General features: G+C 48.9%; 1 protein-coding gene across 3 annotated transcripts in view; it reads left to right on the top strand.

The window, feature by feature from the left end:
* The window catches only part of IGSF3 (immunoglobulin superfamily member 3), a 94225-nt gene that overhangs the window by 24856 nt on the left and 42477 nt on the right, over positions 1–26892 (top strand). For all 3 annotated transcript variants that reach the window (XM_027888245.1, XM_027888243.1, XM_027888244.1), the window contains exon 2: positions 3450–3827. In XM_027888245.1, the coding sequence (XP_027744046.1) occupies positions 3450–3827 (378 nt within the window). The remainder of the gene's footprint in view (positions 1–3449; positions 3828–26892) is intronic.

Genomic DNA, 26892 nt, shown 5'->3' with positions numbered 1-26892 from the left:
CTTGTTTCCTGACCTTGAGTCTAATCACCCACCTCTTGCCTCTGCTGCCTCCTCTTATCCCCCGTGCACCGCCTGGCTCCCAGACGGGGCTTGGGAGATGGGTAAGCCAGCGGAAGTGTTGAGAGCTGCCTGACTGTTGTTGGGCTTACTCTTAGCTCAAAAGGCTGGCAACAATAGCCTTCATCTGTAGGGGATAAGGATCAGGGAACACTTCCTCCTTATCTCGAGGGATTTGCTGTCTTTTGGAAAAAAAACAGGCGCACAAATCTGTAATTTCTTATTAATTTTAAAGTAGCACTTGGCTTGCTACCTCCTCCGTATCAACCCTTGCGTTGTCAGTAAATCATATTGGATTTGCAATTAAAAGCCAGCTGTGCCAGTGCAGTACCAGCCAAATGCCACCATAACTGTCTCCTGGGCATCCTAGAGAAGGTGCGGAGTACACAGCTCCTCCTCCAGTGAGCTCTTCTCTCACTTCAAGAGGGAAAGATAAGAGTTTAAAATGGGATCTCAGGCGCATTATTTTTGTTAATCAGAATGCTTGTTCCATAAGAAATGCAGTTCTTTTCTGGATACTGTGTGTTCATGGATATAGCAATTCCCAGGGCTTGAAGAGTGCCAAACATCATACAAAAGGCAGCTGTTTGAGGAGAAAACTTGTAGTGCTGGATGTCTGCCTCAGGCTGATTGTTTTTCTCTTTCCCTCTCTTGATTAAAATAGTTTGTTGGAGAAGTATCTCTGCCTCTGTTCTGTGGAGTTCTTTCAAGTTTTGAAAAGCATTTGTGTCCGACTGTGTTGGAGCAGGAGTTTGCAGACAGGCACGGGGAATAGAACTGTGGATGTGCTGCTCCTTGCCCCTCTGGAGATCCAGCCTGTTCCTCCAACTTTGTGTCTGTCTCACTTCTGGTACAACAACTTGCTGCAAGTTGTAACAAACCCCTGACTGTTTTGTCTTCTATCCACACTGGAACTAGGCAGGACTGTTTTTTCACTGTCTTCTTCTGTCCCCTCAGCTGCCTGGGCTCCTGAGCCAGAACGGGACAAAGGAACTCTTTGGCTCTTAACTCTCTCACTTTTGGTTGGATTAGGAAGGTGCAGCAATCCAGGGCAAGAGGGAATAGGAGAGGAGGAATGTCTGTTGTAAACCTGGAGGAGGACTCCAGGTTTTAGGGTTACAATCAAGGTCCCAAAAGCCACTGGCAAGGGAAGAAAGGAAGCATATGTAGTGCTGGCCATGGGGGTGGTGGGATTTGACATCTACCGAAAGGTTGCTTGCATCAGGGCACAGAGATCTGTGCTGTGGGTCCCCAAGGTTGTGATCTTGCCAGCGAGCTTTGGAAGGTCGTGTCTGATAAAACGGTGTTTTTCAACTTGATAGCTGGAAAACTCCTCAAAGAATTCCTGTGTAAAAAATCCAGCACTGTATTAAAAGATTGCACAACAAGGTCATGCACTTAGCTGACAAATACCTGGATGAGTGTTGTGTGTGCAACTTTTAATTCCTACCGCTGCATGTTTGATTTGTTGTGCAATTTTAATTGTGTCATTGCATGTGGGGTATTTGCATGCTGTAGCAAGGCTACATGTGAATACAAAAATTGGATTATGAGCTGTCTTTAAGTGTGTAAGAAAGATCTTACCCTTCCTGCTGCTTTAAAAACAGTTTACTTCAAAGGCTGTAGTATTTGCTGTGTCCTTTGGCCTTTATGGGGTGAGAGAAGAGGCTGTCTGTACCGTAGATGTGTTAGTTGTCTCTAGTGGTATCTAGAGATATCCTTCCTCAGGATGAAGGGATTGGTACAGCAAACAGTGGGGGAGTGTTTGTCTCTGTTGTTCCTCTCCCTGTTTGTTTCAAACATGCTAGCTTTCCCTGGTCCTCCCCTTAAATCATATTATTTCATAAAGAGTAAAAAGAAACATAATTTGGAGCAGCAGCAAGCTGAGCCCAAGTTAATAGTTTGAATTGCACTCCATCTGTTCAGCTGCATGCCCTGATGGATGTGCTGAACCCATTTTTCACAATTTGTTTTAAGCTGCTAAGAACCATCTCTCCTGGCTCTAGTCCAGGCTGGCTGTGGAGGAAAACTTCCTATCTGGACATCCCTGTCCAGAGGGTGGGATTGAATCAATAATCTCCAGATGCAAGGCTACCTCTTCACCTGCAAGATGCCGGTTTTTGGGAGGTTAAATCCTTCTCTGTACTTGAAAATTGTTGTTGAAAATTAGAGGGAGGGGAAACCCCCAACATACACAAGCACAGAGAGGATGAAATTTGCAAACGTGATTATGCAGGACCTGCTTTAAATCGGCTTATTGCTGTTTTATGATGGCAAGCAAGCAGTCACAGAAGCCAGGATGATTGGCCTTGCCATGTGTGCAGGCTGCTGGTAACTCAATAACCGATGAACACCCACCGTGGTCTCCAGACCTCGAGCCTTTGATGTAGCAACAAACAAGATAGATTGCTGTAATTTATCCGGCCCCTGGAGGGCTGTGCTGGTAATGTGCCATGAGCCCAGGGGCCAGCCATCCATAATCTGTGTAAAAATACAGTGGATGGCAGTCACCGTGCCGCGGGGCTGTCTTTGTTTGGTGCTGCACACGTCTGTGTGTGTACAACGCCCTGCGCTGGGTCTCGACTTCAGCAGCCAGGGGCAGTAAAGCCTCGGTGTAACGTGCCCACTCCCTCCCTTAACTTCAATTGGCTTTGTTATGTACTAAATACACACCTTTCAAAGAGACTTGGAAAGGCAGCGCTGGAAACTCTGTGTGCCTTTACAAGCATAACAGAGACTGGAGAAGGTGTGTTGGGTCTGTGGGGAAAAAGAATGGGATTTGGTACCAGCTGAAGCCTCTGGCAGGTTTGCTGATGGAGGGCAGGTGCTTGGGGCATTGCATTTGGGGGACCCAGACACCGAAGGAGAGGGAGTGTGGCCTCCTGGCTTGCAGATGGGCCTCTCTCCAGGTAGTCCTGATTGGGGTGTGCCAGGAGATTAGGGAGCCACTGCTGAACTTAGTAACCCCGAGCAGCAGCTCCCTGGCCACCCTTAACACCTCCTAGTGCCCTCTGGCAGCAGCCTGTCCCTGGGATCACAGGGTGTTTGAATTAGAAAGTAAAACTAGTACTGAAAACAAAGGCCTGTCACCTTGAGCTTCTGGTTTGTTACTGTGCAGTGCAGTGCACTTTCATGCATGGATTCTTAATGGTGCCCAACAAGGGGTTTATGTTACCTCTGCACTGCTACTTTCATGGGGCTTTTTGAAAAAAACATTTCCATTGAGTCAGCAAGAAAGCTGGGGGTGCTGTGCCAGAGCCTGATGTGCCAGCTGGAAATGGGGTGCGAGGACTTGCCCGGCATGGCCATGGAAAGGGGTAGGACGGGTATATCCGGGTGAGGTTCAGGGACTGATTGTCGGGAAGTAACGCTGGGCTCCTCTCCTCCCCCAGGCATGGCACTGGCCCAGCGGCAAGTAACGGTGCAGGAGGGACCCCTGTACCGCACGGAGGGGTCCCACGTCACGCTGTGGTGCAAGGTGAGCGGCTACCAGGGCCCGGCGGAGCAGAACTTCCAGTGGTCCATCTACCTGCCCTCGGCCCCCGAGCGGGAGGTGCAGATCGTCAGCACCGTCGACCCCTCGTTCCCCTACGCCATCTACACCCAGCGCGTGCGCAGCCGCGGGATCTACGTGGAGCGGGTGCAGGGGGACGCCGTCCTGCTGCACATCACGGAGCTGCAGGACCGGGACGCCGGGGAGTACGAGTGCCACACGCCCAACACCGACGAGAGGTACTTCGGGAGCTACAGCGCCAAGATGAACCTCGTGGGTAAGCTGTCCTGCCACCAACAGCGCGGCCGGGGCAATGGGGGTGTCTCCCAGCCGGAGCGTGGCACAAACCCTTGGACCCCCACGTGAGATGGAGTTTACATAAGCTGTCAGGGAAAAAATAAACAGAAAACTATAGAGGAGAATAGGAGCAGAGAGCAGGTGGCACAGTGGTGTGAATTGCAGGGGATCATGGTATAGAGATGTAGGGCATACTGAGCTTTCTCCAGTAATAAGACCCTTACAGAAATGAGACACCAGGCAGCATAGCCAGGCAGAGTCTGAAGCCACGGGTGAAAGAAAGACAGATGTAAAACTGATTTACGCAGAGGAAAAGGAGCAGGGAATCTGCATCAGGTGGCACAAACCACAGAGGAGAGGTGGCTAAAGGTGGCGAAATAGCGGAGCAGGGAAGAGAGGAGCGATAAGGAGCAGTACCTAAAGGGAACAGGAGAGATGGTCGTCTTCAGGGTCTTAACAGAGGGTGGTGCTGAATGCAGCCTGAAACCAGCACACTGATCAGATTGAGCTGTCTGTAGATGAACGTAGGGAAGTTGGTTTGAAGGTTTGTGGTTTGTGGGTTTTTTTGGTCTGCGTTAGGAAAATCAAAAAGTGGTTCTCTAAAATCTGGAGCACCTCTGCCTAGCTGATTTGACCTTTCCAAGCTTCAGCTTTGCTTTCTGTACCTCAAAACAGGGTTATATTTGAAGAGTCTAACTCGGCTAACAGTCAAAAAGCTTTCATCAAACTCTTTGGCTGAAGGACCCCTAAAAGAGCTCCTTTGCAGCAGAGACATCCCTCTAGCAAATTTAAGCCCAAAGGCAGCTAGCAGGCTTGCTTCCCCTGGGGAGGAGATGTCTGTGAGCCTGCAGGTTGGAAACCACTTGGAAGTTACCCAGCCGTGCAAACCAGTGAGGGTGTTGCCAGTTCAGGCATTGTTGACACAGGGAACCCAGTGTGAAGGGAGCCAAAGTGTGATTTAAATCACAGTAGCTCTCTTCTGGGCTGTGCTTTTTGCTTCCAGCTTGTGTGGCCTTGGCTACTTCTCTTCAGTGTACAGGTGAAGTCCCACAATAGGGGTGCAGGTGCTTATTTAGCTGCCTGCTTTCCCACCTGGTGTCCATGAGCAGCAGGGACGTAGATGCCTAAATATTCTTCTGTTCTTTTGTAGTTCTGTGATTTGCTTCAGGTGTCCAGATTTGCAGTTCCCACTTCAGTTTAAACAAGACTGAGTCAGCACTGCTGCTGTAGAGTCACCTGAGGGAGTGAAGCCCATTGAAACCAACACCCAGAGAAAAAAAGCGCCTGTGGGCAGGGTGAGGTTGCAGCAGTCAGAGTTGGATGCTGGGTTGCTCTGCCAGGGAAAACTGTTTTCCCTGTGGAAACCTGTGAGCTGGATCCTTACAGGAGAGGCACTGGATCAAGTGAGAGTACCTGTGTTAGCCGTGGAGTGGGGTCAAGTTCTTCAGGAGGGGCTTGCAGGCAAGCACAGTCAGCGTATCCCATGGCTGGACAGTAGGGAGCTCCTCCGCTGCTCTCACGGGGTTTGGGATACCAGGACACTCCTGGTGTACCCACAGCTCAAGCAGCTGCTTTGATGACCAGCCAAGGCTGGACTGGTACGCTTTTGCTCTGACCTACCCTTGCCACAGCTGTGTGGCTTTTAAGATGTGGAACTCTGTAGGCACCCATGAGTAGAGCTTTGAGGACATTGGCTTTGGGGCTTACGTGTGTCAGAGATACTCAAGAAAATGAATCTAAAGTAACTTTTAGTGGATTAGTTAAATCACATTATACCCCTTCATGGATGCTTTTGGGCTCAGGATTTTGGGCCCTAATTTGGTTTGGCTTAATTAATTTCTGAAAATTCACTTGGGAGATGACTTAGGGTCACTTGTCTTTTGAATGTGTGTATCTGTGTAAGGTGTTTTCTGTGGTTTAGACAAACTCTGTCTGAAACCGAGTTTTCCAGAGTGCTTCCTGTAGACAGCAGGCCCTTACAAAGAGCCTTCCCTCTGGCTCCCATTCCTGTGAACCTGTGCTGACTTCAGCCCTGTTGGACCCTGAAGTCCTGCCGGGGAAATGGGCTTTTCTCTGTAGGGCAGGACAGAGCACATGCCCTTTCTTTTTTCCTGCTATTTTAGCTCTTGGCTACAAGTCCTGGATTTTCAAGCTGGCTTTGTTTCTCCAGACAGTGTGCAAGAAGAAGTAGACAAGAGCTAAATGAGAGTTATTATTCTCATTTTCTCAGAACCAGAACCAAACTTCTTTTTTTCTTTCATCCAGTTATGAATTTTTAATTGACTCATTAGATTGAGTGGCTCCTTTTTGGCAGCAGTGATGCCTGAAGGGAGACAGGTTTGTTAGCATCTCTATTCTCTCCATTTACTTGTGAAATGGATGGGTTTGAAGCAGCGTTGATTTTAGACTTGCTGCTCTGGGATGTTGGACCTGTTGTGTCCTGTGGTTTAGTGGAGAGGTGAAGGAATGTTTCTTCCCTTTTCCACCTGCATGATACAACCCTGTGATGGGGTAGCTGGATGGGGCCCTGATGCAGCAGCACGTGGGGCTTCTGTCCGCACTGGGACATCTCAACTCGCAGCAGAGCAGCTGGAATGTGTCACTGCTCCTGCCATCACAAGCATTATTGACAGCCGTGTATCCAGAGCCCTGCAGCTGCTAAAAAGTAATCTTGTCAGCTTCAGCAGTGTGCCAGTTGGGCTTGAAAGTACACTTCTGTCTACCTCATGAACAGTAAGCATGGTTGGTTCTCCCTCTCCTATTTTTGGTGTTTCCACTCAAGATTCCTTTTCTTTCATTGAGATCTTGGCCAGGATCTAATAGTGCTTTGAGGACCTGATGGCCTGCAATAAGAAGTACTCCCCAGGCACTCTGTGGGTCTCTTATCTGAATTTAGGCATGCAGCACAAGTGCTAATCTCACTGAAGCTAGGAAATGAGGCGAGTCATGTGGTTCAAGGGCCTTCTGCCATGCAAACATGTGTATCAAGGCTTAATCTTTTTCACAACCAGTCCTCAATTTCCTTTTGTTGCTTCAAAAACAAGCCTTTCTGCATCTTGCTGCTTCTTTTCTAGTCACCTCCTGAGCTGTGTCATTGGGAAGATGTTGTACCTGCGCTGTGAGGTGTGTTAGGAGGAAGAGTTTAGGACAAGTCAGACTGAACTGTGGGTGCTGAGGGAGGTGGCAAAAAAAAAAAAAAAAGGAGGGGTGGGTACAGCTCTTCAGGATGTGGTGGATCCATGGCCTTGTGATTGATATATGAGGAAGGATTGGCCCCTGTACAAGGTCTGCAACTTTGTGTGCCCTCAGAGTTCAGTTCCCTGAGGCTGATAAAAAACTGTTGAGGCTGGTTCATGCTCTTTTACTCAGCGTGGGGGGGAAAGATTTTGGAAGATCTCCCAAGTGGCCTCCTACTTATTTAACACCAGACTCATTACATAAGGTAGATGTTAAGGCAATATCTGCCATCAGAGGACAGAGAGGGACAAATCTGGAGAGCAATTCACATTTGTTTAAATTAAATGCATCCTTCTCCATGGAGAGCCTAGGAGAGCCTAGATGTTAGACTCTTGCTAGGCAGCAGTGGCTGAAGACTTGGCTGCTTTTGGAAACTTCCCCCATAAGTCTTCTGAGCAACTGATGGGAATTTTGGCTTTGTGGTTGAATTGGGAAGGCACTCAAGCATACTGAAGAGGGGAGTTACAAAACTTATATTTGATTAGGGGATCTGGGGACCATATGCACCTGACTGGCAATTGTACTGGGACCCTGGCCTGCTTGTTGCTGTCTATGAAAAGTCTGTGGGCTGTTTATTCCCTTTTTGAAGAAGTTAAGGACAGCAGAGGATTTGCAGATGAAGGGAATGAGCATCCCAGAAACACAGCGTGACCACTGACAGGACAACAGTATTTTCCAGAAGAGGAGTTTTCTGTGCAGTAATTTGGATGGTGAAGCTGCAAGGATGGCTGTGCAAACTGAAATGCTGGTTTTTGCTTCTCATACTGATGGGTAAACTTGCTATAGGGTAGAATTGAGCACATGGCAGTCCCTTCAGTCTGCGTGAGTGCAGATTTGTACTCCACTGTGTCTCTGCAATGAGTTGTTTGTGTTCCTGTACCCTTCCTTAGATAACAGCAAAGGGGCCCAGGTCTAACCTCTTCAGAAGCTTCAGACTTTTATCTCCATGTTTTTTCATCTGCTCCCAAAAACGTTGAGCTCTTTTTCAGAGTTAGTGATTTGAGGGAAGAAATCAAGCTTTGAGGTTTTTCTTAAACGGGTAGTGATAGAGCAGGAGGAAAGGTTTCAAAGCACTTGAGGGGGTGGCAGCCCTTTTACTCTTTATTTTGGGGGAAGCAGCTGTACAGCATCAAACCCAAACAAGTTAAAGCAAAAAAAAATGAAAAGGGTTTGGATGGGAGGAGAGACCTCGGTACCACAGACTGGGAAGAAGCCATTTCACTGCAGACTTGAAAAACAAGGAGCACTCAGACACAGCTGCCTCTGCAGTGGGCAGGAGCTGCTGTGTAGTTGGTAGTGCCTGCAGGGCTGGTCACCAGCATCTCCTTCCTGCCAGGTTTAGGTGAAAGTGGGGCAGAGAGGCTTTGTGCTAGCTAGGGGCTATTCAGTGGCTCTCTTGTCTACCCTCTCAGCCTGGCCATGCTTCTGCTCTCTGCTGCTTCACTCTGGTCTCACCCTGCCCAGGTAGGCTGGTGCCTTGACCTCTGTCTGGTCCCCCTGGTCCTGCGTGGCTGTGATAGCTCCCAAGGGCTGGATGTTTTTTTGGCTGGCAGCCCCACTATAGTGAAGTTTCAGTGTCGTGCCAGGCTTAGCATTGATGGTGGGCAAGGGCATTGGTGGGATGAAGAGCCAGCTGCCTCTCTGCCTGAGGTCACGCTGGCTGTGGCTCTTCTTGGTGGGGTCTTGTCTCCTGACGCTGAGCTGCCCAAGTTGCTTGTAGCTCTCCGCCAGAAATCAGTCCATGCTTTTAGGAGCGTGTCCTGAAGGGATCCTCTGTGCTCTTCAGCTGTGCCATGTAACTATGTGGCCACTTGCAAGCCCATGGCTGGGACGGGGAGGGTGTCTGTAGGTGTGTATAAGAGACGGTGGTGGCACAGGAGCTGCAAGAAAGATTTATGCGGGCCAGAATCTCTCTGCTGAGAAATGAAGAGCATGTAGAAGGCAAAGAAGAAACAGGGCTTTAGTTAGTCCACACCAGCTGCTGCTGCACGTCGCCAGCAGCTCCCCCTCTTCTTCACCAAGTGCCGCCATACGTGATCTGTCTGTGCACAGAGCAGAGGGTTGAAAGTCACTCACAGCTTTGCTGGGTTTGGTTGGGAGAGCACAGTCTGCTCCTGGGAACCTGGGGGGACTCAGGGTGAGAGCAGTCACTTCTCATCATGTGGGGCACACGGACTCTTTGGCTGCTGTTTTGTTCCAGCTGTCAACTGGGCTGAAGGTGGCTTTGCTTGAGGGAAGTGTCGAGGAGAGAGATGGCAGTCTCACAGACAAGCATCTACCAGTTTTGATAGAAGTCTTTGGGGGCTCTTCCTTCTCTGCTGCCTTTTTTTTTCTTCTTCCTCTTCACCTGAGAGACAGGGAGAAGTGTTTGTCACTGTACTTGAGTGAGCAGCTTATGTCCTGGGGAGACCAGGCTTTTTGCAGCTGAGCAACAACAGGCAAAAATCGAAACAAGCAGTTCAACCTGTCCTGAAAGGTTGCACAGGCTTCATCTCTGGAGAGTTTCAAGACCTGACAGGATCAAACTCTGAGCAGCCTGGTCTGACCTTATAGCTGACCCTGCTTGACCCTGTTGCACTGCAGACCCCCCCAAGGTCCCTTCCACGCCGAATTGTCCCACGCTCCTGTGATGAGCCGCTTGGCTGAGATGCCGTAGGAACCACTCTTAGGCAGCAGTTTGGAGGGAGGGTGCTAAAGAGTGGAGGTTGAAAGGTCAGTGCTAAATAATGACATAACATTGGTGATCTCAACCTGGTGAGAACAGCAAGGACCAGTTGTACCTCCCCAAATTCTTTTTTTCTGGCGCAGTTTTTGTATTTCATATTGCTCTTATTTCTTTAGTGGGGTTGCAGGAGGTGGTCTCTATTGCTCTGCTCTGGTGTATGAAGGTAGAACTTGGGAATCCTAAGCACAGATATCCTGATCTCTGAGGCCATCTCTGCAGCTTGGCTACCTCTGTGAGGCTTGTGTGTGCCTTATCTGGGCAAACCCTGTGAGTTTACCACAGTGAGCTGTAGGATTGGTGCTGTGCTTTGTGAGTTACATTCATCTTGGCCTGTTTGGGCTTTGCTTGTTGCAGTAATTAGCTCCCCAGAGGAGTAAAATGCCCTTCACTTTCAAATTACCCTTTAGCTGACTTTAAAAAGAGGTTTAAAAAAAAAAATCAAATGCATTCTTATAGGTGGTCCTTTGCAATTAGACACAGGGTATTTTATTCTTAGTGTCCCCCTTTATATGCCCAAATGTCTGTAATAACCTTCAAAAAAATTTGACCTTTGCTTCTCTGCTTTTTCCTTCTGTTTCTGCCATGAATGGAAAAGAAGAGTTTGTCTGTTAATGGGGGAGGAATGAGGAAGGATAAACATATCTACCTCTGGCATTTCCTATGGATGCCTTGTGGGGAATTGCACCAACAAAGCAGAGTACCTGGTTTGTGATGCTGCAGACATTGGGCCCTAGCATGCTTCCAACTTGCTGCATGTCCCTGGATATGGCACTCTCCGTCTCCCCCACCATTTTCCAGCTGGTAAAATTAGGGATAATAGCATACAAGCCTTTCACAAAGTCTAAGCTAAATAATTGTGATGTGCTTTGAGCTCCTCCGATAGCGGGAAATAGAAACAAAGGCTTATATTCCAGCTTTGCCTGATAATGATGCTGAATAGGATTCATCTCCAGTCCTGCTTAGTCATTCCTGATATTCTGAAAGTATAGCTGCCTAAGCTTACTGAATTTTCCCCTTGCGGAAGCGGTGAGGCTGATGGGCACTGCCCGCCTGGGAGGTTGGTGGTCAGCAGTGCCGTAGGCAGGAATGTGGGAGCCTGGCACAGGCAACCCTGCTGCTGCTGGCTCTGGAACTGGCAGGAGGGGCTGCTTCCTTACAGCCTGCTGCAGCATGGACACGCAGGAAGCCAGCCCAGAAGGTCCATGCCCCTTCCAGATTTAAACCTCCCACTGGAAAAAGGAATGCACCAAGACCTGTTTAAATTCCCTTGGGGTTTTGTTTGGTTGGGGATTTTTATTTTGTCTTTCTTTGTTGTTTGTTTGTTTGTTTTTTGTGTCTTGGCTTTAGTCAGGTACAATCTGGCAATGAATTGCAGTGGCTAGTTACTCCTTGTGCTTTCTGAAACACTTTTTTGTTGATGCAATTCAGGTTATAACTGATAGCTTATTACAGAAATCTCTGTACATGTCCCTGCATAGTGAGACATGGTTCACTCATTTTGTGTATCTTTATCTCATCCAATGTTACTCTGTTTTCCTGCTAAACCCTTCCAATTGCTCCTGTTTTGTTGCAAGTATGCCATCTCCTTTTGTTTCCTGTTGGAATTGCTTGCCTGGTTTTTGCTTTTGTATTGTTCTATTACATGATGTCACTTCTCTACCTCTGTCTGCTCAGGAAAAATGGAACAAATTGTGGGCAGACTATGCCTAAAAAATGGATAATCCATTATATCCACTCTCTCACTTCTCTGTTCTGTATTTTGGTTTTTTCCTCCCTCGCCTTTCTGCCCCGTCCCTCAAAACCACGGGCAACTTGGTGGCATGACGTGCTTTGTGGGGACGGTTCTCAGTTGGGGGAATGGATTCTTTCTTTTTTTATGCTGTCCACCTTCCCATTTCTCAAAAGTCTGGCATCAGACACAATTGGGGCACATCACTGTATTCCATGTGTTTTTCCTATATTGTCCCTTTTGAGGTAGAGGTACTTTTTTAAATTTAGCTAGCGTGTGGAGAAGAATTACAATAAGAATACGTGTCCTTTTTCATACATGTCTCTGCACTTGTACCAATGCATTGTAAGAAAAAATGTATTCTAAAATGCATTTCTAAAAATGTAAATTAACACAGCCTCAGGCAATTGCACAGCCCTCTGCTCACAGATCTAGTCTGGTCTTTAAAACGAGCCCTCTCGCTTCCAGACTTTCTATGTCCCGTACTTTTCAGGAAGGGAGGCATGGAATATGGAATGCTGATTTGCCTTTGGACTGTAAAGAGCTGCTGTGTTTTGCTTGGGTAGCTTTCCATGCAGCGCTGAGCCCGAGTGGTAACCTCAGACCAGTCAGTTAAAATGATCTTTAGAAACTAAAGCAGTCTTTCCTGAAAAAGCCTCTTTTCTGAAGGCTCCAAGTCGCGCCCTCTAGTCTGCTCTAGTCGTGCTTGGCTCCACTTGGATGTCTCTCAGATTGATGGGACTGTGGCACTTGCCCTTTGCTGAGCCCATTGTCTCCTCGGTGTCAGTGAAGCTGGAGGCTGCAAGGCTTGGGGTTCTCTGCTGCCCTGAAAGGATTTGCTGAAAACAACACTCTGCTCAGACTACATGCCCTTTTCTCTTCTCCTTCTGGCTCTTCCCATATGCTTTGCCAGTTCCTTGGTAGAATGAGGTATTAGTAATCCTAATTGTCGTACTGCTTTATAGGATGCCCCTCAGCCTGTCCCTCTGAGAAGGGGGGTTGGTGGTATAGGCTTTTTCTGTGTATTGTCATAATGTCTGGGTGTTATGCTGATAGGAGTTAAAGAGTGCAAAGGTTTTTAACTAGGATAGAAAAATCTTTAGTCAGAGACCCTGGTGTGTTTGAAGGCCAGCTCTGCCACAGATGGGTTACTCAGCACACTAAGTCCGAGTCTTGGGCAGAACGTTGTCTGGTGTTGAAAACAGTTTAATGCTGCCTTCCATCCTGAATTTAACATTTCCCCCTAATGTTCTCCAGGCAGCTCCCAACTTCTCTTTTTCCCCCCAAATGGTGGTTTTTTCACTGTAAGCACAACTGAGAGAAGCTCTGGAAGACGAAGAGAAAATAAGGAGCACAAAAGGAGAGCCAGAAGGAGCTGGGCTGGGTCAGGCGAGCAGGTGGTGGAGCCAGCAGGCTGTAATGTGGGATGGGCAGAGCCTGGTGCCTTGCCTCCTACCTCCTGTGCACTCGGCAGCTTTCCAGGGGCTGCCTCCACCTGCACCTCCCTGCTTTTGATGGGTACTGAGCAGCCAGCACAAGCCTGGTGACTCCCTGGCATGGGGACGTGCTCTAAGTGTCATTGGCAGAGCCTGCTGGCATTTCTGGTGGCCTTGCCAGAATGCCGGGTGGCGGGGGAGCAGCACGAAGCACGCAGGTTTCCCTGCCTGCGCGCCTCCAAACAATCTCTCGGCGTTAAATGGGGAAAGCGCTGGCTGTGAGCGCAGCTGGTAACATACGGCACCCATCCCCTGCCTTAGCAATTGCTCAGTGAACTCTGAAAGTGGAATACGGTCCCCGTGGCTCCAGCCAGCTGCAGCACTGAGAAACCCTGCAATGGTTATTTGATTACCGCCGAGAACTTCGCATTCTAAGTTGCCTACTTCTCTTGCTGCCTCCCTGGGGAGGTTTTTGCCGTGCTTACTCTTCCTCCCCCTCCTCTTTCTCTTTTCTTTTTTTTTCCAATTTGTTTTCCCTGGAGCATTGCTTTATTTGTTCTTTGGTTCCAGCCCCTTAGACTGGGTTGCTTTGCATTTCTGTCAGTCTCCTGCCCTAAGAGGGGCTGCTGTTGGTGCTGAGGCTTCTCTTGGGCTGTCTTGGAGAACAAGTAGGTGTGGTGATGAACAATCAAGTCCCCACGTAGCAGAGGGGAAATGCAGTGCCCATTGCTGAGCCAGGCTGCTTCCGTGACACAAAGCTGCGTGCTCACTGTGGTGTGGATGCACATCTTTTTGTTGCAAAATTACAAAACAAACTGGTGGCCAATGCTCAGGCAAACCGCAGAGCAGCACAGGCCCAAAATATCCTAGCAGCACTACCAATCTACATCAGATCCTTTTTGTCCTCTCAGATAAGATAACAGTAAACTTGAAAGCCTGCTGCTTTTGTCCCTGCCTCCCCAGCTCCTATGATTTTGAACCCTTATCAGCTAATTTAGAGATGTTGCTATTGAGCATCCTGAGGTCAAGGGGAGATTTCTTCAGGTTTAAAGCTCCGGAGGTCTCTGCCCTGCTTCTGCTTCCTTCTGGAGCAACGGGAAAGGGAAAGTGACTCTCTGGTGCTTCAGAGGTAGGCTTGGAGTTCCACAGCAGCCTATTCCTCCTCTTCCAGCCCAAAGCCCGGGCAGGACTGGCCTTTTCCATCTTCTCCCTTCAGCTCCTGCCAGGTGATGCAGGGTTTTGCTTCGTGAGGTGACCTGCACTTGGTACAGACTTGCCCCATGGTAGGGAGAAGCTGGGGAGAGAAACCAGCTTCGTTCTGTGGATGCCCTGTCAGTTTAGCCCTCTAACAGTTTTACAATCTTTATCTGATATAGATTTAAGAGGATTTCCCTGGGTGCAGTGGGATTATTATAAGTCAGAGAGCAGTCTCCAGCTGATACTCCTTCGGCAAGTATTTATTTTAAGTGGGTTTAACAGTATTTAATTTTTAAAAAAAAACCTCTTTTTTTTTTTTTTTTTTTGTGCGTGGATTGTAAGTAAATTGTTTACATTATCAGAGAAGTAGAGCCTGAATAAAATGAAGAAATGTATTATTTCTTTCCAGGTTGGGGGTGGTGGAAGGAAAGCAGCAGCTGGAGGTGGGGAGGAGAGAAGATAAAATAGTAATGTGGTGGGAAACGTAACATTATTCCATGCAGCACTGATTAGTAATACAACAAACAGCTGTTTATAAATGGAAAATGTAATGGGAAGGAGGGCTGCAAGAAATGTGAGAGTGCTGCAGGCAGTGCTGGGTCATCATTTGAGGAGGGGATGGCTTCCGTAGATCTGCTCCCTGGGGTACCAGAGGCTGTGCTGCTGCAGCTTCCAGGAGCGTGAGGGGCTGGGAATGTCCCATCCACCCTCCCTGGCCTCTGTGGAATGGCACTCAGTTGTTTTTACACCAACACATTCCCCCCAGTTTAAGGTTTTCATGCCACCTTGGGAGAAGAGGAGTGGTGGCGACCTTTGGCATTGGGAAAGCTGTGCCTGTAGGAGAAGAGTCTGCTTTCGAGCCACGTGTGGGCTGTTTCTTTATCCTCTCCCTCCCTCCAGCAGGCTTTATTGATGGCAGACGGCTCCAGGGCTGGATGTGTGTGCACACAACCAGAAGTCATGCTGGCTTAGTGAGAGCCGCCTTCTGGCCACCTGCACCCAGGCAGCATCCATAGTCCTTGGAGTATTTCAGAGGATGCTAATGGAATGGGATTAGCCGCCCCACTTGCCCTTGTCATCAACAAGGGATGTTTCTGGAGAGCCTACAAAGAAGAGCAAAGGCAGAGCTAACAGGGTGAACTCGAACAAAGGCGCTTTAGAATGCAGAGAGAAGCGTGATTTTACCCTGTGGAGGCAAGAGGTGGGGCTGCTCTGCTCCCCGTTTGAAATCTGAATGAGCCTCTGCCTTAAGAGATCATCACTGACTGAGTTGGGACTAATGGGCTGGATGCCCTTCAGTGTCCTGCTCTGTCCTGCTCTGGTTCCTTGACACTGTGTTTCAACATACTACACCCTTCAGGGCTTCATTCCTTACTGTGCACTAAGTTAAAATGATAGCTTAGGGCTCCACAAAGAAATGTAGAGCTAGGGATGCCTCTCTTGGGGAATTGTGTCATGGCAGGCAGGGCTTTCTGGACAGGGATGCCCCTCTCCTAGGCACAATGTGCTCTGAGCTCTTAACGTCACCTATTAACGTCTGACCCTGTCACTCTTCATTTTTTGCTGCCTATTGGAGAGTCCAAGATTTTAACAAAGTAAGAAATGCTTTCTTACCAAAAGCATTTCCTGATTGTAACTTGTAACATCAAACATACTGAGGGTGGGAAGGTTTAAAGAGGTCAGTTTTCTTTATGGCATTGTGCTGCTGTATGGACACGGAGAGATCCCAAAGCAGCAGGTTCCTTATCGGAGGGTTAATGTTGGGCTCTCTGCTGAAGAATTTCATTAGCATGCCACGGATGATCGCAGGCACTCTAGCAGTCTGTTGTCACCTTTTGAGCTCTCTCAGGTGTACTGATGCCACCTGTTCACAGATAGGACATCCTTGCAAAACTGCAGGGGATGGCTGCGTGGCCCACCTGGCACCGGTGGCTGGAAGGTGGGAGCAATGGCACAGCAATGTTTACATACAGGGAAGGGAAAGCAGGGGGAGAGGTGGAGGTGCCAGAGGAACAAGCTGAGCATTTGGAGAGGCTCTGTGCTTTGAAGGAGCTCCTTTATTGCAGGTGCTGGCCAGAAGGGCCGCCCTGAGAGGGGCAGCTGCCCTGGGACACTGCAGAAGGTTCGCTAGGGCCACAGAGATGCTTCCAGTCTCTTCTTTTCTGCTGTCATATCCTGGGCCAATGTGTCACTGATCCAGGGTTGCTACTCAGGCCTCACCTGTGTGGTGGCTCTGCAGAACTTGTCCAATGAGTAGTTGGAAGTGCTACTCATGCAGAAAGCCCCACTGAAGCTGTGTAACACCTGAAGGCAGCTGAGTGCATGGCATATCTGGAGGACACAGTGACTGGTGCAGGTGGCCCTGGGGAACAGCACCCCTTGGCACGAGGGGCTCCTGCCTCCAGGAAGAGTCCTGGGGTGCAGGGTAAGCTGAGGCAAAGATGGAACCCTTTGGCTGCTGTGGGATTGGGGGGAATTACTGGGAAAGGGAAGGTTGTGGTCATCCCAGTGCTGGGCAACATGAAGCAGAGCAAATGGAGGCATGCAAGGCACAGAGTGAGTGGGCTGAGGGAGATGGAGTTGAGGGAGTTAAAAACAAGCAAGAGGTGGGGGGAGGGAAGAAACAGAGCTGAAAAGGGAGCAAGAATGAAAGCAGGAACAGCAGCACTTGAGAAGCAAAAGAAGGAGGGAGTGTGGAAGTGGCAGGTGGAAGACCTTGGAGAGGAGATTTTGTGCTGTGAAGAGAATCAGGGTGTGTAGGAGGGTACCTGGAGGTACTGGAGCAGGGAGAGCTGCACATGGGAATGACTAGTGAGGGATTATGGCTGGGCTGGAAGGAGTGTCCCTGCTGCCTCCTTCAATGGGAGGAGGACCCAAAGCTACCAGAGACATGGCTTTCCCTCTCATTCTAACCTCCTTCTGCAGGGCCTCATGGGGGATCTTCCCCTACCCTTTCCCCATGTCCTTCAAGTGCCCTAGATGCTGTTCCAGGCTTTGGACTCCAGAGCAGACAATGGGAGTTTCAGTGCTGTCTTCCATCAGGGCTGTCAGGATGCAGTAATTACCTTTACACTGCCGCCTCCTACCCTTTATTCCTCTCCCTTTGTGACTAGGATGTCAGAGGCAGTGATGGTGCTTTGAGGAGCTCCTTTTGAAGTGACTCTGTGAGTCACAGGGACTGGTGAGCAGTGGGGAGCGAGAGGTGCCCAGTACTCTCAGATCATTCAGCTCCCTTGTGTCTGCGGCCAGAGCAGTGTGTGCTGTTGCCCATCCTGGGACACACCGTGCTCCTCAGATCTCCTCTGCTTAGAGAGGCTCGTGGTGAGGGTTTGATGCAGATGGAGGGAAAGGAAGAGGAGGAACCAGGACAGCAGAGGTGTGCTGGGCTGGGCACCGGTGCAGTGGCTTTTGATCACACTCACCGAGTCAGGCTTAGCCAGAGCCCGTTGCTGTAGATAAGCACAGTGCCGGCTCAGGGTGTTGAGATGAGTTTTTACAGGAAACCCTGTCGCAGACCATCAGTACAGGAAGATGGACTTGTCTCCTGGGGTATGTTCAGGCCACAGGATGCGCTGGTAGGACTAAGGCAAGCTGGATAACTGTGGACAGTTTGCACTAACAAGATGTTTTAGATGACATGTGTGCCTCCAGGAGCCACCACAGAGCCCTCCGCTCCTTGGATCTCTCCCTGAAAGGCTAGAAGGTGCTTTCCATCACTGCTGGAGTGTCATGGGTTTGAGCCAGCCACCACAGTCCCAGTCCTATTACTGGTCCACCAAGCTGATGCCCAGGGGCCACCGTCCTGTCACTTATTATCTGCTGGTTGAAGTTGTCAGGACTGAAATGCGGATCCTCCTGCTGACTGCCAGGACACAGCACTGCTGTTGAGTGTTCAGGGGCGCTTTCTGGAGCAGTAGGACAGCCAGCCTGCCCGTGAAACCCCTGTACGCCAGCCAGAGCAGAGCCTGATTAGGCTTATGAAACCTGACAAGATCACAGCCCAAGGTGGTATTGCTGGAGGCTGCTCGACTGGGAACCACGTTCCTGCTGTAGCAGCACGAGCATCAGGGATATGTCTGTTGAATATGTCTGTTGAAGCCTGTCATGACACACAGCTAGCCGTTGAGTAAGGAGCCCAGGAATGCCTCTCGCAGTTGTCAGCCTGCCAGCAGAGTGCAGGAAGAGCCTCCTCCCTAAAGAATCCCTGGCTGCAGATGAGGGTCAGTTCTGTGCTGGATTCTGCCCCCTCTCAGCTGTGAACAGGTGCTCCCCTGAACAAGCAAATGCTGACCAGGACACAGTTTCTCCAGGTACAGTGACCCCTCCAGCTTGGCTGGTTGGGTGTGTGTGTCCCCCCAAAATAATCTGCCTCTGTAACCTGTGAAGGACGTCCCCGTAGCCTCCCTGCTCTATCACTAGCCTGTGTCACTTCAGCCCCAGATGAGGAGCTGTTGCCCATCTGTCAGGGCAGGGCACTGGGTGCCCAAGGGTGCCTGCTGTCTATTTGGGAGTGAGCAGGATAGGGACTGCTGCAGGGGGCCCTGTGGCCTGCTCACCATCAGCTAAGATAAGCTCTGAAGCAATTCCTTCCACAGTACAACCTGGGTAGGAGACTACCGGACTCACCGCCTCTGCCATAGCAGCTATTGCAGGGATCTTCGTGCCGCTGGTTGTGGATCTGCATGAAATCAGAGGCTTATATTTCCTGGCAATCAGTATTTCTCACGCAGGCACTGCCCTCGGATTCCTCCTGGTCGGATTTGTGTTCATCTGGGAGAAGCAGCAGCTTCTTAAACAGACCAGCTCTTACGCCTTTGTTTCCTTCAACCCCACAGGGTTAATCTCCGTCTTGGCACCTGATTATTTGCCGCTGCAGGGTTTGCCGGATGTGTGCTTGAAATTCTCATTTTGCTGGCTTTAATCCCCATCTGGGAGCTGTGTCCAGGTTCCAGGGGCTGGGAGCAGGTTAATACCTGAGCCCTCACAGGAGAAGCTCCTGAGAAGCTCTGTCGCCTCTGCCTCTCCCCGCGGCTGGTGGCTCTCAGGTATCCCCGAGGGAGGTATTGAGGTGAATGGACCACTTTTCAAATGGTTATTAAGCATTTTGTGTGCCTTGTGTGGCTGGTGAGCATTGGTATTGCTGGCTGAGCAGCAGAGTCAAGGATGGGGGCTCACAGGGCTGTGTGGTCAGGCGAGAGGTGGAGCTTCCTTTCTCCTGCTTCTGCCAGGAGCTCCTCTCCTTCACCTCTGAAACACACCAGACATTGACACAGCTTGCACAAACATCGCTATACCCCCACAAGCTACCAGCTTCTCTCCCCGTTCCTGCAGCTCCAGCTTCTGCAGGTAATGATCCCCAAAAGTTTACAGGCCACTGCTCCATGTTGCTGCCATCTCCTTCTGCCAGGACCCCTGGAAATACCTGCAGTTGCCTTTTCAGCATTGCCCTGGCACTCCCTTGCATTGCTGCCTGGTCAGGGCTCTCATGCTGTCCCCTTCCCTCTTCCTGTGGGGCCAGACCATTCCCAGTGGAGTTCTGTCCCCTCCCACATACTACCCTTTCTCTCCAAGCCCCATGGGAAGCAGGTCTGGTCTCCCTAGCTCCTGCCCCTGACGTGAGTTACCTGTTGGCTTTTTGTTAGGATGCTTGGTTTCCTCCTCCCTTTCATTTTCCCCCCTGCAGGTGCTTTTGTCGGTGTGTAATTAGCTGGCACGGCACTGAGGAGTGGATCCCCGGGGTGCTCTCTCACTGACACGAGCAGCTGACAGTGACTGGAACAGAGACAGCTCGGCGAGCGCTGCGCTCACTCGTACTCCTCACTGCTGTTGGGAGCTCAAAAGCAGATGTGGAATAAATGGGAGTGCTTTGAACAAGTGGCACTGTAATCCCTCCCTGCCCCCGCCCCTCTACCCCCCTTTTTGCAGACATTAGTTTGATTAAAATTGCATGAGCCCACACATGGGTGTATTTTATTTTATTTATTTATCTCCTCCTAGCAAAGAGGCTGGTTTGAGGTCTGCCTTGTGGGAAAGCAGACGGAGGGATGCTGGGGAATTGAGGGTGTTTTTAAAAACTTTCCCTCTGTGGAGCTCTCACAGCTGGCTGGTTGTACTGGCAAGACCTGCTTTTCCTGTGGGATGCACCTTCTTCCCAGCAGAGCCTGAGGTCCTTGCTGGTGGTGCAGGGGTGTGTGCTGGGCAGGCAGGAGCCCCTTCCAGCGCTGCTGTGGGGCAGCAGCATCTGGAAGGGTGAGGTAGGCTTGCTCTAGCAAATCTTCACCCAAGGCTTTCCACATTACTGAGAGTATCTCCATGGTTGAGGGCATGGGTGTAAACAGCCAGTATAAAACCCAGTGACTATGTGGGAATTAATTCACAATCTTGGTAAAACAAAAATAGATATATTCTGTTTTCTTTTTCAGCTGGGTTTGTCCACCCAGATTGGACACAAGTGAAATCTTCTCTACAGTTTGCATCAGCCTTCTGTCTCCTCTAGAAACGGGGAGAAGGCATTCAGAGATAGGAGATTACTTTGTTCTATTCCACTCTGCAAATGCAGTATTTTTGCCAGCGCTGTGGCAGTGCCATGTCAAAACTCCTTGGTGGGCATTTATGGAATAGGCTCTGTCTTACTGCCTCACCCAGGGGCGTGTATGATTCAGCTTTTGCATGTTTTACCTGTTTTGTAACCGAAAGATGCCATTTCCTTCCCTTCAGGAGGGCTTACTTTAATGAAATGTTTGCGAAGTGCAGCATGGCTCTTCAACAAGGGCTCTGTTACACACCAGGTGTGGTTTCCTTGTCTGTATCTTTGCCATGCCCTCCTTGTGCCCTCTGTTTTTCCCCAGGCAGAGCAGTGGGTGCAGTGGGCTGGAGGCTCCTGAATGTGATTATCCCAGGGCGTTGTGAGCTGCCTGCGGGTTTAATCTTTCTTCTCAAACGTCACTGTGCGGCACAGGGCTCTGGGGAGTTGGGCTGGGGTAGCTGGCATCCCGGGCAGCAGCTGGCTCCTCCAGCTCAGCTGCTCTCTCAGGTGCATAAGCCCTTCCACTTCCTGGGAGGTGGAAACACGATGGGAGCTGTACCTTACCAGCAGAGACAGCTTCCTCTCCTCCTTCTTGTCCTCAGGGATGAAAAGTCGTTCCTACACTTCGGGGGGATAGCGGGGCTAGAAGTGCAAGACTCCAGTGGGTGCTCTGTTTGAGGGGTTCAGAACACCCTTGGATTCCCTGCTCAGGCAGTAGGAGCTCCCTGTGCCCTTCTCATCGACTGCTACAAGATGTGGCCGTCGTCCAGTGTCCTCTAGCACCAAGTGCCTTTGGTGACACCCCCACGTCTACCTCTCTTTAGGAGGAGAGGGTTTGGTGATGGGACAGAGATGTGCCCTGCAAGAGGCAGTGTCACCCACACGTCTTCCTCTAGGGTGCAGTTCCCCAGGTGTGATGGGAGTGTGACCTGCAGGACACAATTCCCTGGGTTAGGTGGGAAGTGCTGCTGCTGCTGCTTGCCTTTCAGCAGGGACTGGAAATCTTCGGCTGGCTAGAAGGGGTTAGCATAACAAAGCGGCAGGTGAGAGGGAGGCATTGAATTTCAATAAACCAGCAACTGGGGAATGAAATCTCCTTGCTTCTAATTCGAGCCCAAGCGTCCTGTCTCTCGCTTACCTTGGAGCAAATCTTCTGTAATGCATAGGAAACAGCTCAGCAACTGCAGCCCTGGCTGTCATCGAGGTGGAGGCTGAGGCTTATTAAAGACCTGCAGAGCTCTGTAAAAAAAAATTTATGATCTTCTTGGACTTAGTCAGTGCAACTTAAATATTTGAATAGGTAGGGGCAAGCATTTTGCTGAAATTGGATGATCCCTTTCATATTTATGTTTGGTTACGCTTGCTCCGCGTGCATTTGGATGCTTGGCCGGGGGCGAGAGGGAGGTGAGAGATGAAAGGGGCTTAGTATAGAGAGGGGAAAACAGGAGCAGGGTGAGATTAGAATGGAGAAGAAAGCGCAGGAAACTCCTGAAGGTTAAAAATAATAACAACAATTAAGCTGGGGACAACCAAGAAGAGGCAGAAAAATAAATCAGGTCCTTTGAAGAAGAAAGGGGATAGACAGTGAAGCCTTTTATTAAAACCTAAATGGCTGAATCTGAAGATAAATGAGGCTGCAAAGAAACAATGAAAATAATAAGAAGTGGAAGACAGGAAGGAGGGAAATATTTAAAAGGAAAATGAGAGGTTTTCACAGGTGTGTGCGATTGAGCATGTCAGCAGAGATGCTCTGTAATCTGCTCTAATAATGTGACAGATACTGGGGGCTTTGGAAAAACAAACATAGCCCAAAACTTGCAATTATTTTTTCAATGAGGTGAAGTTTCCTCAGCATGTAAAGCTGACATTGTCCTCCTTTTGCATGTCTCTGGGGCTGCAGATTACAATCCAGCCTGGGGGACTATATGTCAGGAGCAGTGAGCACAGCCTCTTCCTGGGCACTGCTGGCTTTTGTTCCAGGTGCAGGGAGGCTGGAGAGACAGCACTTCAGTGCTCGCCTGGGATTGCACAGCCAACAAGGTGCTCCCCACCAGACAGCCAAGGAAAGGGACTTGGATCAGACCTTGGTGAAATCCTGCCATTCTCCACCCAAAAGTATTGGGCTGCAGGGGGCTGTTTGTCCTGTTTTGGTCTGTTTTGCTGTGTCTCAGTGGAGATGGTTGGTGGTTTTGGAAGGGAGCGATCATGGCAGTCTGCTTGCTAAGGAGTGAACAAGACACCTTTTTTGGGGATGTAGCTGCCTCTTGCCCACTCTCAGCCTGTGTTTCCAGGGTGTAAACATCTTGTGGGCTGTAGGAAAGAGCTCCCGAGTCAGACTGAAGCGAAGCCAGTGGGAGGCTGTGTTCCTGATGTTCTCAGTGTGGTGGTGTGCACCTCAGCAGCTCTGTAGATAAAGGAGGAGCATTTGTCAGCCTCCTAAGAATTTAATCTTCACATTTTTCTCATATTGTTCTTGGGCACTCTCGGGGGTTGAATTTGCATTGGTGGCACGAAAGGAATTGGCTTTTCACTTGCAACTTGTGAGGTAGTGAATTTTGCATTTGGCCTGTGTGTCTCTTCCACAATCCTATTACCCCAACATCCCCTTAAATTCCTAAAATTAACAAGGTAAATTGTATGGATTAAAGTCTGCTGCAAAACTGTTTTAACAGGCAAGTATAAAAGGCTGCATTAGTTTAACTGAAATCACTTTGTGTGGATTTTTCTGGCATAAACCAGACCTTAATAGATCCACAATGTCGGAGGATGATCGACTACTCAAATAAACTTGCAATGAATTTTAAGGGGAAATAGCTTTCTGTCTCTTTTATTTTGGTTTTTTTTTCAGTGATGGCTGGAAGAATGGACATTTTTCTTAAACAAGGCTGTTTGATTTTTTTCTTTTTTAGATCATTTCCCTGCTTATTTATTTTGGGGGAGTAGCGTACAGTGTTGCTGTATAATCTATTCTGCTCTGAAATGGTGTCTGTCAAAGAACCAGCCTAGAAGAGGTGTTTGGAGCCTCAAGTGTGACCATCTCTGCTAATGGGCCACAGGTAGTGTGAGTCTTTCCCAAGGAATTTCTTTCCCAAGTGTGCCTGTTAATAGGAGCAAGCCAGGACTTGGGATCTGTAAGAGTCTGACTGAAGGTCCCTTCCCTTATTGATTTCTCCACTCTCCTATCTATGCTGTCATGATTCCACTACTTCTTCAGTGTCCCTTGAGTCTGCCAGGGCATGAGAGACCTGAATACCTAATGTGCTCAAGCAAGGGTTTTAGAAAACAGAAAAAAAAGCAGAATAATTAACAGGGGAAAAAATCCTTCATTCCATTTTAATGTAACAGAAAAAAAAGAAACAGTCTAAAGCTCTTTTCTTCTTCCTTTTTGAAGGTTGTGTTTATAGGGATTTAGCTGTGATCTGAAATACATTAGCCTTTAAAACTGTCCTGCTTTGTTACAGGGAACAAAACACTGATAAGCAAGGAGGGAGGACATGTCCTAGCTATGCTACAAAGCAAGGCTCCTGAATCTGCCTTCAGTGATTTTTTTGTTTGAGTGGATGAGTGGGTCCCCTGTCTTAAGGCAGGATAGCATGCTCATACCAGTGCTAACTTTGATGAAGATTATTTTTATAAAAGAAAGGAGAGTAAATGTGAGCTGAGGACTAGTGAAACTTGGGTTCTTGTGGGTTTTACTTCATGGTCGAATTGCTAAGTATCTAATATAAAGTGCAGTCACTGCTTTTCCTTGATTGTAGTACCCCCATGGTTGTCTTCCACGTGACTACTTTGGTGTCTGAGGCTTTACCAAACATTGCATTGCTCTCCACAGTTAAATGTTATTGTGGTATCTCCTCTGCTTCTCTAGCTATTTAACGAAACCTGTGACACTTACTCTTTAACTCCTGTGCATCTCTCACTTTGAGAGCTTTAGGCACTCTCAGAGCAGTAGCCACTTGCTGCAGTTCAGTGGGAGACAGGTGCACACATTGTCAGGTGGTGTTGTCTCCTCTGGAAGCCTAAATATCTCTTAGGAGCAGGTCAGCCTGAGAACTCTTACCAGCCAAAGGCTGGTACAAGAGGTAGATCTGCAAGAAGATACTGTCCAAGAATCCTGCAGTGCTGAGAAACCTATCCCAAAGACTTCTGTCTTTCATCAGTCTTAAAAAGCATTATCTTCTGTTTTCCTCCCTCATTTTTCTTTCACAGGAGTCCAGGACATTTAGAGATCCCTCTTTTCATAACTGCAGAGAAGTAGTTCCCTCTCCCTCCTTCTGCTCGAGAGTCTTTTTGGGCTGATGTGAGTTGGTGATGTTTCCATTGTGCTGTGCTTCCCTCAGTGTGCTGAGCAGACACCAGCCAGCAGAGTATCTGTTCCTGGGCATGCCTCCCTGGATGTCTCAGGCAGTTGCAGCTCCAGAGCCTGCTCTGCCGAGGGCATTCCCGACAAGCAGCTGAGTGAGTGAAATGCTCTGTGCTGGCCCCTTTTGCCATTTACCTGCAGGACAATGAGCAGCAGCTGGGAAGCTGGCAGCGTGCAGAGCCTTTTGCACTTGGATACCATGGTGAAACAAGCGTGGACTGGGCAAACAGGAGTTATCTGTAGACCTGGGGACAGCAGTGTGTCAACTGTGCTTGGCTCTCGCTCAGAGGCTTCACCAGTAGGAGGCTGGAAGCTCTATAAGTAAAGTCCTGGGTTCTGCTGGAGTCAGTGCTACTGATCCTGCACTGGAGGCACCATGGAAACTTCCGATTTGCTAGTTGGTTTTGTGACTTTACTGTTTTGAGCGGGTTTCTTAATGCACTGCTTTGACCCACTCTGTGTGCCTTGGGGTTAACGACAGGTGCACCAAAAGCACCTTCTCATTATTTTAATGTGAGATTTATTTCCTGAATGCTTATTTTTAAATGCCTGCAGGCTCCTGCAAAGGATTTGGGGTATCTTGGAAGGCTTGGAGCCCTGTGCCCTGGGGGACCTACCTGGAGGAACAAGAGTCTTTCTTCTCATACCTTCCCAAGGCATTGCAGAATGTCATGACAGAGAGCCATCATTGTTTCCATCAACTGATCCTTGCTCACAGCTCTTTTCACTGACTTGACACACCCTGTCTTCTTCCTCATCTCCTTCAAATATAGAGCAGTTTGTAGGGAAAAGTGGTGTCCCTTTCTAAAGCTGTGTGTGGGAATGCTGTTTGAGCCTTGCAGCCTTTTTGCGGGGAGAGCAACTTGGTGTTGGCCATCTGTCATTAGGGTGATAACGAGAGGTTCACAGAAATCTGAGAGGAAGTGGAATGGGAGAAGGGGGAGAAAGGAAGGGTATAGTGTGCTTTGAAAAGCTCGGATCAGTGCATATAAAAATAAATACATGTATTAAAAGATTTCAATAGAGGTGATGCCAAGCATTCTCACGTCAAATGTCAGCTGTTTGTGAGTGCCAGACTAGCTTTTCCAGAGGAGCTGATTGCTACATGGGAGCAAGAGAACACCTTTTTTGCACAGTCTCAAAAACCCTTTAAAGCACAGCATTTCACCTCCCTTCTACTTACCCTCTGTCCCCCAAATTACCACCACCTGAACTTAGAAGAAGCGTGGAGCTTGGATAGGAGAGATGACCATAACCATGTGTGTGAGAGGCAAAATTGCAGAAGTACAGTAGAAAATCAGGAAAGTAGATTTACAGAAGTGGATGTTACCTGGTTTTATCTATATTATCTTGACCAGACGGAAAAATCCTGTCAACTGTTTGGCTGAATTTGCTTTACTCATCTTAATTCTGCTCTTCGCAGTCTCTAGTGCAGGAGGAGAGCAGGTGGTCCTCATGGCTGGGGAACTTGGACTCCATCCTACAAGAGCCAGACTGTGCCTTTCATTCATCATGAGAGTGCCAGCTTCAGAATAACTGTTCTGAGCTGCCAAAACCTTGTTGGAGGAAGGTAGCTTAGAAATATGCAGAAGAGCCACCACCCTTCATTCCAGCTTCCAGAAAGCTCATGCTGACTTTGTGGCTCACTAGATGGTTGTTGTCTGGTGAGGATGTATAATATGTTATGAACAATTTCCATACTTTAATAGGCAAAGAAAAGATTTCCACTGTCCTAGTTTGCATGGGGGATTCTTTTGTTCTTAGATTTCGAAACTTTTTTTTCATCTATTTAATAGCTACCCTGTGTGTCTTGATAATCTGCATGTGAAGGA

The sequence above is a fragment of the Empidonax traillii genome, unplaced genomic scaffold (genome assembly GCF_003031625.1).
Source record: "Empidonax traillii isolate 1590-97213 ecotype Southwest subspecies unplaced genomic scaffold, ASM303162v1 scaffold236:size2090792, whole genome shotgun sequence".
Lineage (NCBI taxonomy): Eukaryota > Metazoa > Chordata > Aves > Passeriformes > Tyrannidae > Empidonax > Empidonax traillii.
Note: the sequence above shows the minus strand (reverse complement) of the source record. Positions and strands in the feature narration are given on the sequence as shown.